Here is a 17,351-nt window from a genome sequence, read left to right on the forward strand (position 1 = left end):
AGGAACACATTGGAATCTGGGAATGCGAGTCTAACTTCGTGTTTACTTTAAACGAGGTGCAAATGTATCACATGATAGCATGATGACGTGTGCATTTCATGTGTTTATACATATAGCCTGTAATGAATTATTTAAACAAACAGGAATGCTTAATCAAACAACATATCTACAAACAAGAGAAAATCTGCAGATGCTAGAAATCCAAGCAACATACACAAAATACTGGAGGAACTCAACAGGCCAGGCAGCATCTATGGAAAAAAGTACAGTCCCCATTTTGGGCTGGGACACTTCAAGATTACTCAAATATTGCAAATATTAAATACATAACAAAAGTTTTGAGAAGTGTGGGCACAGGAAGATCACATAATATTTAACAAGAATTAAGTCGAATTTCTAATGCTGAAGTTGAAGCAGGAACGTGAAAGAGAGATTTCTCCTTAGAGACAGGACATTATGATCAAAAGTCACAACTAAATGTTTCAGCAAGGCAATAGAAGAAGAAAATACTAAAGGGACTGGAGATTGCAATTGGTGCTTTTCAATTCAGTGCAAAATTTATCAGTTCACTTCTGGAGTTTAAAAGCAGATGCACTTGATAACAATAGGTATACTTGTGTCACTGCCATTGTTCTTGAATACACATATTGCTCTTAACCCATACGATGATATAATTTTCTGTTCTGCTAGTTGTTTCAGAAGAACAGTTGGTTTGTTTACTTACTCACTATGACATAGGAATAGGTGATTTCATCTTTGAGCTTGTAACTGCTCCCAGCCGAACATTTCCATTGGTCCCATTTGCTTTTTCATCTCCTGGAACTTTATTCTTTCCCATCTGCCCATCAAACCTCCATAGATCTTCTAGTAATGCTCTTTTTCATATTTCTATCACGTTTATCTGTTTGTTATTGTATTGTTTTTTGTTGGTCTTAAATGTAGTGTTAATTATTTTTAAACTTGGAGTTTTGACCTCACTATTTTATGTTCTTTGTAAAATCCCCTTCCATTTACTATAGATACCCAGGCTGGGTTTGGAGTTTTATTTATTTTTATGATCATGAATTATTGTTTCAATCCATTGATATGCTGTGAGAGAAAATGTTCTGCATTGATTTTTTTATTTAAATAATCAGGACAGATTCTGGCTGATATCTCCAAAACAAGATCTTGTTTACTATCCGATTATAATATACAAGGAAGGACTACTAAATAATGGAGAGGATGTTCCCTTGCAATACAAATATTTACATCAGGATGCTGTTTATTGACTATAACTCAGTGTTTAACATAATCATTCCTACAGTTCTGATCGAAAAGCACCAGAATCTGAGACTCTGTCGTACTTCCCTCTGCGATTGGATCTGCAACTTCCTAACTGCAAGACTATAATCTGTGTGGATCACAAACAATCAACACTGGTGCACCTCAGGGACGTGTGCTTAGCCCACTGCTCTGCTCTTTCTACACCCATGACTGTGTGGCCAGGCATAGCTCGAATGGCATGAAGTGGAGGAGGATACTGGCGGGGATGATGGAAGACCAGAGGTGGCTGAAGTTGCTGGGAATAGTTCACAAGGTGCAGGCTAGATATGTGTCCCACAGAGGAAGAAGTTCTCAAATGGCAGGGGTAGGCAACTGTGGCTGACAAAGGAGGTTAAGGAATGCATAAAAGCCAAGGAAAGGTAGCAAAAGTGAGTAGGAAACTGGATGATTGGGAAACTTTTAAAATCTAACCAAAGGCAACTTAAAATGCTATAAGCAAGGAAAAGATGAACTATGAGGGCAGACTAGCCAATAATATAAAGCAGGATACAAGAAGATTTTTCAGTTATATAAAGAGTAAAAGGGAAGTGAGAGTTGATATTGGACCACTGGAAAATGATGCTGGTGAGGTACTAATGGGGGGCAAAGAACTGGCAGATGAAGTTAACGGGTACTTTGCATCTGTCTTCACTGTGGAAGACACTAGCAGTGTGTCAGAGGTCCATGAGTGTCAGGGTGCAGGGGTGAGTGCCATTGCTATTACAAAGGAAAAAGTATGACACAAAGTCAAGTCTTAAAGCCGATAAGTCACCTGGGCCAGATAGACTACATCCCAGAGTCCTGAGAGAGATTGCTGAAGAGAAAACGAATGCATTGGTCATGATCTTTCAAGAATCACTTGTTTCTGGCATGGTCTCAGATGACTGGAAGATCACGAATGTCTCTCCACTCTTTAAGAAAGGAGGAAGGCAAAAGAAAGGAAATTATAGGGCAGTTAGCCTGAGCTCAGTGGTTGGTAAAGTGTTGGAGTCCATTTTTAAGGATGAGATTTTGAGGTACTTGAAGACTAATGATAAAATAAGCCAAAGCTAGTATGGTTTCTGTAAAGGGAAATCTTGCTTGCCAAATCTGTCAAAGTTCTTGGAGGAAGTAACAAGCAGGGTGGACAAAGGAGAGGCAGTGGATGTCATTTACTTGGATTTTCGGAAGGTATTTGATAAGGTGCCACACATGAAGCTGCTTAACAAGATAAAATCCTATCGCATTACAGCAAAGATACTGGCAAGGATAGTGTAATGACTGACAGGCAGGAGACATCGATTGGGAATAAAGGGAGTGTTTTCTGGTTAGCTGCCAGTGATTAGTGGAGTTCCTCAGGGCTTAATATAGGAACTGATGCTTTTCATATTGTTTGCCAATGATTTAGATAATGGAATTGATGACTTTGTGGCAATGTTTGCGGATGATACGAAGTAAGTGGAGGGGTAGGTAATGCTGAGGAAGCAATACAATTGCAGCAGGACTTAGACAAATTGGAAGAATGGTCAAAAATTGGCAGATGGAATACAGTGTTGGGAAAGGTATGATAATGCATTTTGGTAAAAGAAACAATAGTGCGGTCTTCCATCTAAATGCACAGAAGGTTCAAACATCAGTGATGCTGATATACCATGGAGACTATTCCTATAGGTTGAGTCTGTGTTATGTCACTAAAGGCACTCACAAATTGTTACAGATGTACCATGGAGACCATTGTAATTGGCTGCATCACCATCGGGTATGGGGGTGGGGGGAGCATGGGGAGCAGGTGCTACTGCACTGGATCAAAAGAAGCTGCAGAAAGTTGTGTCTCAGTCAGCTCCATCATAGGCACTAGCCTCTGTAGCATCCAGGACGTCTTCAAGGAGTGATGTCTCAAGAATGTGGCATCCATCATTAAGGACCCCTGTCATGTATGCTATGCCTTGTTCTCATTGCTACCCGGAAGGAGATCCAGAAGCTTGAAGGCACACACTCAATAATTCAGGAAGTTTCTTCCCCTCTGCCATATGATTTCTGAATGGACACTGAATCCATGAACACTGGATTCAGTACTCACTACATTTTTATTTCAATTTTTACACCAGTTATTTAATTTAACTATATATATTTACCATCATTTGCATTTTTTCTATTATCATGTATTGCATGCTGCAAAAACAACAAATTTCACAACATATGCCAGTAATATTAAACCTGATCCTGACTGCTCTTTTGAATGGTGAATAACAAAGTTAGTTTAGGAAGTTCTGTTTTAGAATTTGATGCCGTCAAATGAACTATTTCACTGGCATAAAGAAAATACATTTATTCTGGAAGCCTAAGTGATTTGCACTTCTTAAGAGATACCAAGGACAGTAACAATGCACAAGCTGTTTGTGAAAATTTATAACTTTAGTGTTCTGTATTGTTCAGCTGGCAAATCATAGGCGTGAAGTGGCATAATCTTAGTCCAATATATGTTCATGTATCAGAATATTTAAAAATAATTTAATGCTCATGAAATTTGAGTTTAAACATTTTTTGCATGCAAACTCATTGACACAATTTATTTCTTTATTTAACCATTGCTTGAATTGATCCTGACTCCTGCATGTTTGTATGCATTTATATTCAAAGTCTTAAATAATAATAGACCAAATATATTCAAAAACATTCCAGTATACTGTATGGGAGGTAAGAGTTAAATGTTTAAAACATGAATTGCACATGCAAATTCAGTATGGAGATTGTTGTTTTATCATTCATGGGCTATTTAATGCCATTTGCCATGACTAATGGTCCTTCAAGCAGTAAATAAACTTAGATGATTTATCAGTATGCTAATAGAAGGAAATTTTATACAATTTCTCATAAAACCTGAACCGCTGCCAGCAAATAAACAGTGGAACCTGCAAGGTTGGTGTAGAACTACCAGTTTACTAAGCCTTTGGGAATTATTTGCTTTGGTAGGAAAACAGTTCAGGTACTTGGATGTTGCCTATAGTGAGCTTTGGCAATTTTAAATTGTAATTCTTCATGTTGAAATTAAAGTAAACAGCAAAGTACCACACCAACATGCAATTGAAAGTTCTCTAAGTGAAAAGGAAAACGATCTCAAATATGCTTGACATTAGAAATGAAGTGGATGTTGTAGAATTAAAAGCAATTTTCCTTTGAAAATTAAAAAAAATCGCTTATTAAACCATAGGAGTAACATATGTCTTTGTGTCAGAATCCAAGATGACAAATGGACTTTGATAGTGCAAACCTGATCTAGGTTGAATGTTAAAAAGTAGTCAATGACCCAGACTTTCCAAAGATTTTCTGTCTAAGTATCTTGAAATATATTCACCAGAGTTTTGACAACATGAAGTCCAATGGTGGTACGCTGTTCCTGCAGTAGGAAATGTGTAATGTTAGATTTATTGTAGAAACAGCAATTGCATTAATTTTGCTAGACAAGCACAATGGCAAGGGACATACTGTAGGCAATTAATTGGTCACTTGCATTTTTAAAGAAATTATTCAGTTTTTGTCCAGCAGTTTTTTCCCATATATTTAATTTTTTAAAAAAATGTTTAATTTTAAATAGAACAACACACAGAAGTTGCTGGAGGAACTAAGCATGTCAGGCAGCACCTATGGAAGTCAGGGTTGTTAACCTTGAGCTGAACCCCTGAAACTGGAGGACTGGTAGGCCACTCTTAGTCCAGCCTCTGCCCTTTGACCTGTTCGGCATGGGTGACCTTACCAAGAGCCAAAGCATAAGGCCCTAATGCCAGACAACATTTCTCTCCAGGTCATTGAGGCATCCAAGCCTCCAAACCCAAACTACGACAATCATGATACTATAGATATCTTCAGAATTTTTTGATACTCTTAGTTATCGGATTGTAATACATTTAACTCAGGGGTTCCTTAATTGGGATCCATGGACCCCTTGTGTAATGGTATTGGCCGATGGCATAAGAAAGGTTGGGAATCCCTGATTAACTGGTCTAATGCACTGCTAGACTAATTAATGAAATTTGTTTCTATTGATTATTCTAAATACTATGTACTCTGTCTTCAATTACGCCACTAAATTATAACCAATTCAATTTGTAGGTTTCAAGATAAGAAGGCGGCATGTCATTGGAGAGCCCACTGCCAGTGCTGGAAGATGTCCACATCTTATGGAAGCCATTCATTGTGAAGATCCGGTTTGCTATCATTGGGATCTTCTTGAAGAGACTCTCTGTGTAGCAGACAATAATCAAACATGTGGGAAAGGTTTTTTCAACCAAAGGATTTTGTGCAAGAATATTCAAGGTTAGTTGCATCCAGATTGAAAATGTTCAGAGGTAAGCAACCATGGTGGTATGCATTCATTTCATTTAACTTGTAACATTCCCTTAGTTGTTAACTTTTGAATCTCAGTGTGTTTTGTTTTCAAACTGTACATGTACTTTGGTTTTAACGATTTTCTTTTGTTCCTGTTTTGTTGTTAACATTTCCTTTCAGTATCGAATGTGTTAGTCAATTTCCCCATTTGTGCTTCAGTGACTAATGTATTCTCTCGATAATCTGCAGACACAAAGGCCTGGATGCTCCTAATTCTCATGCTCCGATTAAAATACCAGTAAACAAAACGACATACTGTCACTTTGTGCACTCACATACCTTGAATTTCCTTTTGTGTTGATAAAATAAATCTGTATCAGGACCTGATCCAAAGCAAATTTGCCAGTAGTTACTATGTTCTAAGTAGTCCAGGAAAGCATTGACCATATAGTAGGTTATATTTCACTTTTAGAATCACTCAGTGTTTAGGGATGGTCAATAGCAATTTCTTGTTTATAGATCAGTAAAATCTTCTATACTTTTGGTACCAAGTAACCTGAACAAGTTTATTAGTTAAACATTTTCGTTATACTCTCAAAGAGTCTGGATGTTTTGGAGAGACATTATTGAAGGATCTTTTCATGAAATTCAAATGGACACCACATTAAGCTATGTAGTTTGACCCGAAAGAAATCTGGCAAAAAGACTAAAACTGATCACTATATATTTTTGTATTTTTGTTAAAGTTTAAACAAAGGGGTTAGAAGTTTCACTCAAAAAAGGAGAAGTTGAATAATATCAAGGGATATACAGTAATGGAGTCTGAATTCACACAGTATATGGAATGAGGTGGATGATGTAGCACAGTTAGAGATTGGCATGTATGATATTGTGGCCATCACTGAGTCGTGGCTGAAAGAAGATCATAGTGGAGAATTTAATGTCCAAGGATACACAGTGCATCAAAAGGACAGGCAGGTACAGAGGGGGTGGGGTGGCTTCACTAATAAAAAATGAAATTAAATAATTAGAAAGAGGTGACATAGAATTAGAAGCCGTAGAATTTTTGTGGGTAGAGTTAAGAAACTGCATGGATAAAAAATACCCTGATGGGAATTATATACTAGAGTTACACACCAGAGGTCCATGAGCCAGTCCTCATTGGAAGATCAGAGGTGGAGAGGGTAAGCAATTTTAAATTCCTTGGTGTTATTATTCCAGAGGACCTGTAAGTGCAATTACAAGGAAAGCACAGCAGTACCTCTACTACCTTAGGGGTTTGCTGAGGTTCAGCATGTCAACTAAAACTTTGACAAGCTTTTATAGATATGCAGTAGAGAGTATATTGACTGGCTGCATCACAGTTGGGTATGGAAACATCAAAGCCCTCCCAACCATTGAGCACGTCCATAGGAAATGCTCTTGCAGGAAAGCAGCATCCATCATCAGGGTCCCCAACCACCAAGACATGCTCTCCTCTTGCTGCTGCCATTAAGAAGTAGGTACAATAACCTTAGGCCTCACCCCATCAGATATAAGAACAGTTATTACCCCTCAACCATCAGGCTCTTGAGGGAAGGACATAATTTCACTCAAGTTACTTGCCCCATTATTGAAATGCTTCTACAACCAATGGACGCACTCTCAAGGATTCTTCTTCTCATGTTCACGAACCTTATTGCTTATTTATTTATATTATTATTTCTTCCTTTTCCATTTTCACAGTTTGTTGTCTTCTGCACTCTAGTTGAAAGCCCTAGCTTGCCTGTAATTCACTGATTCTATTATAGTTACTACTCGACAGATTTGTTGAGTATGTCCACAAGTAAATGATTCTCAGTTTTGTAAATGGTGACATATATGTACTTGGATCATAAAATCTATTTGAACTTTGAATATATTTTGAATGTACAGTGAAATCTCATTATAACGCGATCGTTTGGGTCCACAAAATGTCATGGCGAAAAAAGCGGGGTCGCGCTAAATCAGGATCGTTGTTACTGTAGAAATTAAAACTTGAGCTTTGAGAATAGGATCCGAAATTGGAAGGCCTTCTGAGCGAGCTTGAATGAACCACTCATACAGGGAGTCATCGAGGCTGACATCTTTGGTTGTCTTCAGGTGTTTGGTTTTTAATCCTGCTTCTTCTTCAACTTTGCAAAGCGACACGCGTAACTTTTCTTCATCAAATTTCCAGCCACGAAGTGTTGATTCCGGTATCCCGAGGTCTCGTGCAACTTGAGTTTGACTTCTAGTCTTTATCGCTGGAGAAGTATTGACGGCTGGAGGAGAGGGAGTATGGATTGACATGGATATGGAGTCCAATAACTCATTGTGTTATATCTGAATTCGCGTTAAATTGGGGCACGTAAAATCGGGATTTCACTGCACAAGCCAGGATGTGTACTTCAAATTACAATGGGAGATGTAAACACATATAAAAAGGATGATGTTGCAATAATCATGGGGGATTTCAATATGCAACTAGTTTGGGTAAATCAGGTTGGAGTTGGGTCCCAAGAGAGGGAATTTGTTGAATGTCTATATGATGGCTTTCTAGAGCAGCCTATGGTTGAGCCCACTAGGGGAAAGGTATTTCTGAATTGGGTGTTGTGTAATGAACCAAATTTGATTCAGGAGCTTTAGGTAAAGGAACTCTTAGGATACAGTGATCATAATATAATAGAATTTGCCTTGTATTTTTAGAGGAGAGATGAAGTCAGACGACTCAGTATTAAAGGGGAGTAAATATCACTTGTATCACATATGAATTTGGATAAACTAGAAAGTAATATTTATTGAATGTAATGTGTTTAATTGCATTATGGTGCAGATGCTTTTCAACTTGTTGATGACTTTTATTAGTACACTGAGTTTGAGGCTTCTCGCTTAAGTGTCCAACAATAATCAGCCAGCATTGATAGATTCCAATTGCCCTGATATTGTTTCACCATGACTACAATATCCTGGTGAAACCTTTCACCATGCTTGTCACTGACAGTGCCAAAATTTGCAGGAAGAGGTCTAAATGGGAATGCAGAAAACTAATCTTTGGTGACATGGTGCACTTCATAGTTTTGTATGCTTGAGGTATCGTCTTAACTGGCTGCACATAATGCTCTGTAGTTGCCAAGAAAATTTTCAACAACATCCTTAAAGGCCATCCGTGTGATTTTCTCCGATCCCACTAGAAGTTTTTCAAATTGCCTGTCATTTATAACCTGTTTGGTTTGTGGCCAAGAAAAATGCCTTCCTTAAACTTGACATCAGTTATTCAGGGAAACATCTGTCTCAAATATTGGAATCCTTCATGGAAATTATATTGACAGCATATTCCATCCTTGCAGTCTTGAACCCAGTAATTCTGCTTTTGCCTTTAACAAATCCAAATCTCTGACCAGGTCATTTAACTCAAATTGAGTTATCAGATGAGGCTCACTCAACATAATGTGTTCAAAATCTGTATCAGTTTCAGCCTCATTTTCCATTCCTGGCATGTGCATCATGACATTTTTGTCTGCCTCCTCTAAGCTCCATGACTCTGGTGGCTTTGGTGCTGGAGGACTATCATCATGTGGCACAGGTCTCATGGCTGAAGGGAGATTGGGGTATTCAATGGATTTCTTGTTTTTTTTTAGCAGAGAAACCAGACACTCTGGTCAAACAGAAGTAGCAGTCTGTCTCATGGTCCTTCTGCTAACAATATCATCAGGACCGTGAGTAACATTGGCTTCCGAGTATCTCGGAGTCAAGCTCTATGTTTAACAGCGCATGTTGCGTAACAAATGTGAGGAGTCAAGGCTTTGTCTTGGTCACCGATTTTACACCCAAAGTAGAGCTCATAGACTTTCTTAATAAAAAGGAGCCGTGCTCTGTCTTTGAGATTTAAGCGTACAATTGCCAGAAGTATATCAGATAGTATTGTGGCTGTTGCAACATTGACAAGAAATTTCAGAAATACTCCTCAAAAAACAGTTACTTTATGAACACACACAATATGCGATGTGTGTAGAGCATGTTCCTGAAGGTGACAGCAAAGTGATATACATGCAAACACAATGCATAGATGCTTTTATAGCCTTTCTAAAACTTGTCCCACCATGTAGCATCCACCCTACATAAGCCTGACCAGGCATGTCTGGACAAGATAGAAAACTTTTCAACTTAGATTGTGGGCAACATTTTAACTGACTTGAATTATGAATTGAAGTAACAAATACAGGTGATTTCAAGAACATGGTGTGTGACAGCAATATTTCATGGCGATTTTCATGAAATGTTAAAAATCCATCAGATACTCACAGAAGTATTCAGGATGCAAAATCTTAGGTGTCCAGTATAATAGGCCAGTTTGCCTGACTTCAGCTGTTGGGAAGATGTTAAAGATTATTAAGGATAAGGTTTTGGTGTAGTTGGAAGCACATGATGAAGTGGGCTAAAGTCAGCCCCTTTCCCTAAAGGAAAATCTTACCTGACAAATCTGTTGGAATTCTTTGAGTAAGTAATCAGATGAATAAACAAAGAAGAGTCAGTGGATGTTGTGAACTTGGATATTCAGAAAGCCTTTGACAAGGTGCTACACATGAGGCTGCATAACAAGATAAGAGCTCATGGTATTACAGGAAAGATACTAGCATGGACAGAAGAGATGCTAGAAATCCAAGCAACACACACAAAATGCTGGAGGAACTCATCAGGCCAGGCAGCATTGATGGAAAAGAGTATTGTCAATGTTTCGGGTGGAGACCCTTCATCACTGTCACACATCATGAAGGGTCTTGGCCTGAAATGTTGACTATACTCTATTTCATAGATACTGCCTGGCCTGCTAAGTTCCTCCAGCATTTTGTGTGTGTTGCTAGCATGGACGGAAGAGTGCCTAACTAGCAGGAGGCAAAGAATGGTAATTAAGGGGTCCTATTCTGGTTGTCAGCTGGTGATTAATCGTGTTCAACAAAGGTCGGCATTGGGACCGTTTCTTTTCACAAAAGGTAGGTGGTAAAGCAGCTAATGTTGAGGAAGCAGGGAGTCTGGAGAAGGACTTAGGCAGATTGGGAGGATGGGCAAGAAATGGCAGATGGAATATAGTGTAGGGAGGTGTATGGTCATACACCTGGGTAGAAGGAATAAAGATGCAGACTATTTTATAGACGAGAGAAAATTCAAAAATCAGAGGTACAAAGGTACTTGTGAACTCTTGTGCAGGCATCCATAAAGGTTACCTTGCAGGTTGAGTCAGTGTTAAGGAAGGTAAATGCAATGTTAGTTCTCTCAAAAGGAATGCTAGAAAATAATAGCAAGGAGGTAATGCTGAGAGTTGGTAAGGCATTGGCCAGACTGCACTGTGAGTATTGTGAGCAGTTTTGGGCCGCTTATTTAAGAAAAGATGTGCTGACATTGTAGAGGGTCCAGAGGAGGTTCACAAGAATGAAAGGATTAACGTATGAGGAGCATTTGAGATTTCTGGGCTTGTACTTGCTGGAGATTAGAAGAATGAGGAGAATCTCATTGAAATATTGAAAGGTCTTGATATAGTGTATGTGGATAGGACATTTCCTGTAGTGTGGGAGTCTTGGACCAGAGGGCACAGCCTCAGAATAGAGGAACGTCCATTTAGAACAGGGATGAAGAGAAATTTATTTAGCCTGAGGATGGTAAATCTGTGGAATTCATTGCCACAGAAAGCTGTGGAGGCCATATTTATGAGAATGTTTGATAGGTTCTTGAACAGTCAGGGCATCAAAGGTTACAAGGGATAATAAATCAGCCATGATGGAATGGTGGAGCAGATTCAATTGGACGAATGGCCTAATTTTGCTCCTATGTTTTATGGTCTTATGGTCCATTTTGTATGATGTGGACATGACAAAGGTTATCTAGATTTCCATTTCAAAACATGCTTCCCTATGACAGCAGTGTTAGGTTGATTGGAAGTTGTCTATGGTATCCATTATATCTGGGAATGCCAGTTATTGATATCTCAAAACAAGAATGTTCGGAAATATGAATCGTCTGAAAGAATCACAAGGAAAAGCCTTTTTTCACATATTGCAGGCTGTTGGAATCAGTTAATCAGAAGTCTTAGGGGAAAGGCTAGATGCTGTCAGAATTCACGTAACACCATATTCTCATTGAGAGATGCACACAAATTTCAATCAGAATACAGTAAGTTTTATGCTAAATTTAGTCACAGTTCCAAATTAATGTATTTATTGCTTGCCAACTAAAAATTAAACTGCTGATGTGCAACTTATTTAAAATAAAATATACTTTTCTCATAAAACGTCCCATTTCACACTTATGCTTATGAGCTATCGTCAGTATTCTCCTAAGATTAAATGAAATGATATATTCCACTTATCAATTCACATACAACACAAATATATAATTTAGTCCAACTGAACTGTGCCAGCATATTTTGTTTTTATTTAAGCTGCGGGGTCCTTCCTCATGTGCCTACCTTCTGTCAAAGTTAGAGTTGAGTTTATTGTCATAGGCACAAGTACATGTGCAATGAAAAACTTACTTGCAACAGTGTCACAGCCACATACTATAGTATCAGATAAGCAGCGTTCAGGAGAAAAACAAACTTAAATCATTACAATTTTTACCAGAAAAAATAAAATTAGAACAAAAAAATTTCATTTTAGTGTAAAGTGCAACAATCCAACAATCTCTCCAATAATTTCATTGACGCACAACCATCAGGCAGGAGGTACCGTAGCTTCGGATAAGAACTGTTAGGATGGAACTCAGGTTCCTTCCCCAGGTCTAAGACTACTGAACTTCCAGCCACCGAGGCACCAGTGACGTTATACTGTTTACTTTTTAAATTGTAATGTATATATGCCTTATTATTCATTAGTTTACCTGCGATAATATTACTTTATATCTTATGCATGTGAGTTCTATTTACTGTGATGTGCACCTTGGTCTGTAGGAAGGTTGTTTTGTTTGGCAGATACATGTGTATGATTGAATAACAATAAACTGAAGTTGAACATGAGGTTGAAAGTCATTAAAATTGGTTATAGTGTTGCTTAACTAATGACTCGGGTTGTGCCAGATGGCTCTCAAAGTGAGTGGCTTGGAAAACTAACTCTTCTTCAACCTGGTGGTGTAGGATGTCTGTTACTTATCCTAATTGGGACTCCTTTTATTTCAAAGTTCAAAATAAATTTGTTATCAAAGTACATATATGTCACCATATACTACCATGAGATTCAATTTCTCGTAGCTATTCCCAGTAAATAGAAAGAACACAATAGAATCAATGTAAAACCACCCACAGCAGAGACGGACAAACAACCGATGTGCAAAAGATAGCAAATTGTGCAAATACAAAGAGAAAAGAAGAAAAATAATAATTAAAAATAAATAAATAAATAACAAGAACATGAGTTGTAGAGTCCTTTAATATGAGTCCATAGATTGTGGAATCAGTTTAGTGTTGGGATGAGTAAAGCTACCCTCTGTGGTTCAACAGCCTGTTAGATTAAAGGGTAATAACTGTCCCTGAACCTGGCTGCATTGGTCTTGAGGCTCCTGTACATCTTTCCTTCTAGCAGCAGAATGAAGAGAGCATGGCCTGGATGTTGGGCGTTCTTGATGATGGATGCTGATTTCCTGCAACAGTGCTCCCTGTAGATGAGCTCAATGCTGGGGAATGCTTTATCCATGATGGACAGGGCCATGTCCACTTTTTTTGTTGGTTCTTCCATTCAAACCCATTAGTGTTTCCATCCCAGGCTGTCATACAGCTAGTCAATATAGTCTGCACTGCACATCTATAGAAGTTTGTCAAAGTTTTAGATGTCATGCCAAATCTCTGTAAACTCTTAAGGAAGCAGAGGTATTGCAGTGCTTTCTTCATAATTGCATTTACAATCTGGGCCCAGGACGGGTCCTCCAAAAAAACTAACACAGTGGAATTTAAAGTTGCTGACCTTCTCCTCCTCTGATCATCTGATGGACCTCTGATTTCCTCCTCCACTAATCAATTATCAGCTCTTTGGTTTTACAGATTATGTCACCATTCTGCCAGATTCTCAGTCCCACAACAATAATGTCATCAGCAGACTGAAATATAGCAAATGGAGTTGTACTTAACATCACAGTCATAAGTATAAAGTTGGTAGAGCAGAGGGCTAAGCACACAGCCTTGTGCAACTGTGCTGAAGGAGATTAAGGAGGAGATGTTGTTGCTAATCTGATCTGACTGGGGTCCGCAAGTGAGGAAATCAAGGATCTAGTTGTGAAGTAGGCATTGAGGCATAGTTCTCAATTTTATTTATCCGAATCGTTGACTATCCTTGTTCATGAACACAGTGGCAGTTTACACTCTTTATTTCAAGTTTTCTGTTTTAGCTTTCAATCAATTTCTCAGGCCACTCAATATACCTGTAAGGTATACTTGAAACTGAATTGGAGTGTATTAAACATGCTTAAGAGCAGTAAATGACTTTTCCCATATGACACAAGGTCATGCAGTGACATTAATGTATCCTTCTTTCCCCTTTCTTAATAACTTTTTTATTTTTCTCACCGTCCTCTTCCCTGTCTATGCGATTGTGTTGAAGAATTAGTAAAAAATGATAGCAATCGGAGCAGTAAATAAATGTTCATATTTTAATGGATGGGCTAGTGATTGAATGTTGTCCAGTAACTGCACAATGCAGAGATGTGGGAGCATGAGAAGACTGGTATTATGTATTGTGTCAACTGAAACTCTACCAAATGTTTGGAGGCTGCCAGATTTGGTACTTAGGTTTTAATGGAATATTTCTAATAACACATCCCAGTCTCAGCTAATTGTCTCCATTGCAAGCTTCCAGGGATCCATGTTTGGTGTTTGCACACCAGTGTGGAACATACAGCTTGTCTTTGCACTCAATGGAAAATAATTTTAACATTATACCACTGACTTGAAAGAAGGTATGGCAACTGGTTTTATGATGTTTTTGTTCAGGTGAAATCTTATGCAATTTGCATTATATTGATTTATCTGCTACAAGAACTACGATAGAGTTTTACAAAGTAGGTTTGCATGAAGTCATTGTTGGCATGAAAGTGAGCTCAGACATACCCACAGTTCCTTGGAGAACAGGAACATGAAGATATTGTTCCCTTAGAAGAATTCAAAACTGACTCCCATTCTTTTTCTTCCATCTATTAATGTTATGATTTGGCCACATGAAAAAACAAAATATACCATAAAATAAATATATTGCAGGTGAAATCATCGCACATTTCATGCAAATGCAATTTGATGATGATGATGATGACGGTGACTCAGGCCTGAGAGGCCTGCGTTGGGCATTTTCATGCCTTACAAAGCGCAGATCGGAAGGCTGTGTGGGACGTCACTCCTCGCACAGACATGATTAAACGTAATTTAATCATTCAATATTTCCTTAGTGCCTGACTTCCTTCCATGTGGTTCTGTTTGTCCTAGTGCTCCTTAATATTCAACACATTTTCGTCCTCCATAACAGCCTCATTCTGTAGGAGAGATAGATATTTGTCAGTTGACAGTCTTCCAATCTGAGTAGGCTAACGTGGTTGAATAACTGCGGGCAAATTGCTTCAGGAATGGAAGTGCATGAAGACATAGTGCAGCATTTGAATGTGATGTATGAATCCTTACTGATAGGGATCATTGTTGAATGAATCATGACGGTCTGATGACAAAGGAGTTTGACTGATGCAGTTTTGGAATATGCCTTTTGAAACTGCATTCACTTACCATGACTATGTGCATTATTCTTTGCACAGTAGATTCTCATGACTTGTCCGCTGGGGCAGACTTCCATACCCATTTGTTCCTTATATCTTTATATTGTGTACCAGCCTGTCCCAGGCCTCCTGTGATTAAAGGGTATTTACTCCTATTACTTCCTGCTCCCACAATGATACCAGAAATCTTGCTGTCCCCCTTGCGTTATTCTTCAGTTTCCTGTGTCAGATCCACCTTCTGCATGATGACCAAGACCTGCTAACGCCAGAATAAGCTTACTATTGAAGGGGCACTAAAGCATTACAGTTTGGGGCTGTTTGTGTGTGAGTGTCAGTAAAGAGGCTGTTTAGTACTCTTGCATATTCTAATGAGTAGATAGCAGAGGAATTGGTAGCTTGTCTGCATTTTGGACAATGGGCGCAGATTACTTCCATTTGGTTCTCCCCCTTGTAGGGAGCTACCTGGTTTAGTCCCTGCCCCTTTAAAATAAGACTATTTCCATTTTGTTTAAAATCAATTTTTTTCTCATCTTTTAGAGCGGAGCAACTTTGTTATTGAATATGCTCTGTTCTCATCTTGTGATTTTCCTACTGTTAACAGAACTTTTGTAAAGCACAATGCAGTTTTTATAAAGAATAATGTAGTGTTTTTGATATGTACTGTTAATGAGTTTTATAGATGAAAATAAATTGGGTTCAGCCACAGTGGAAGCAATTTATTATCCTTACATCTCAAGCCACAAGTACAAAGAGTGACTTGTTACCTGTGTTTTTTGAACTTCAGTACATTCAGTTATAAATAGAGTGTGTTTTATTAGTAATTGCTAATTCATATTAAGCTAATTTTGTGGCATTTAAAATTAACAAAGCTGATAAAGCCTGAAAAAAATCCTAATATCACAAATGCCAGTTCATTATATACAGACTAAAATTTTAGGGAGTAGTTGAATAATCAAGACTTGGAACTCAACACTGTCAAAAAAAATCTTGAACTTTCTGAATCATAATCAGAATCAGAATCAAGTTTAATATCACCAGCATATGTCATGGAATTTATTGCTTTGCTGCATCAGTACATTGCGATAAATAACAATAAAAACTATGAATTACAATATGAAGTATACAGTATATATTTAAAACATTTCAAAGTTCACAATAAATTTATTATGAAAGTACATTTATGTCACCATGTACAACCCTGGGATTCATTTTCTTGTGGGCATACTCAATAATTCCATAATAAAAGAATAACCAGAATAGAATCAATGAAAAACCGCACCAACTTGGGTGTTCACCGGTGTACAAAAGACAGCAAGCTGCACAAATACAAAAAGAAAGAAATAATCAAAATAAAGTAAGCAAGCAATAAATATCAAGCACATAAGATGAAGAGTTCTTGAAAGTCAGTCTTTTGGTTGTGGAAACTTTTCACAGTTGAGTGGAGTTTTTCCCACTGGTTCAAGAGCCTGGCGGTTGAGGAGTTATAACAATTCCTGAAGCTGGTGGTGTGAGTCCTGAGGCTCATGTGCCTTCTTCCTGTTGGCAGCAGTGGGTAGAGAGCATACTAGGATGGCTGGGGGGTGGAATGCTGCTTTCCTGAGACAGTGCTCCATGTAGATGTGCTCAATGGTGGGGAGGGCTTTACCCGTATTGGAATGGATCATAAACTATTACTTTTTCTAGGATTTTACTTTCAAGAACATTGGTGTTTCCATATGAGGGTGTGATGAGGCGAGCCAGTATATTCTCACTACACATCTGCAGTACAGAATTTTGTTAAAGTACTGGATGTCATGCCAAATTTTTGCAAACTCTGAAGAAGTGGAGGCACTGCTGTGCTCTCTTACATAACTGCTGGGCCTAGGACTGGTCCTCCAAAATAAAAACACCGAGGGATTTGAAGCTGCTAACCCTCTCCACCTCTAATCCTTCGCCGAGGACTGGCTCGTGGATCTTTGGTTTCCTCCTCCTGGTCAATAATCAGCTCCTTGGTCTTGCTGACATTA

At 38.4% G+C, this 17,351-nt stretch overlaps 1 protein-coding gene across 6 annotated transcripts in view; it reads left to right on the plus strand.

Annotated features, from left to right (window-relative positions):
* The window catches only part of thsd7ba (thrombospondin, type I, domain containing 7Ba), a 1,047,195-nt gene that overhangs the window by 501,666 nt on the left and 528,178 nt on the right, over positions 1-17,351 (plus strand). For all 6 annotated transcript variants that reach the window (XM_072258592.1, XM_072258590.1, XM_072258595.1 and 3 more), the window contains one exon: positions 5,395-5,598. In XM_072258592.1, the coding sequence (XP_072114693.1) occupies positions 5,395-5,598 (204 nt within the window). The remainder of the gene's footprint in view (positions 1-5,394; positions 5,599-17,351) is intronic.

Source organism: Mobula birostris, chromosome 5 (assembly GCF_030028105.1).
Source record: "Mobula birostris isolate sMobBir1 chromosome 5, sMobBir1.hap1, whole genome shotgun sequence".
Lineage (NCBI taxonomy): Eukaryota > Metazoa > Chordata > Chondrichthyes > Myliobatiformes > Myliobatidae > Mobula > Mobula birostris.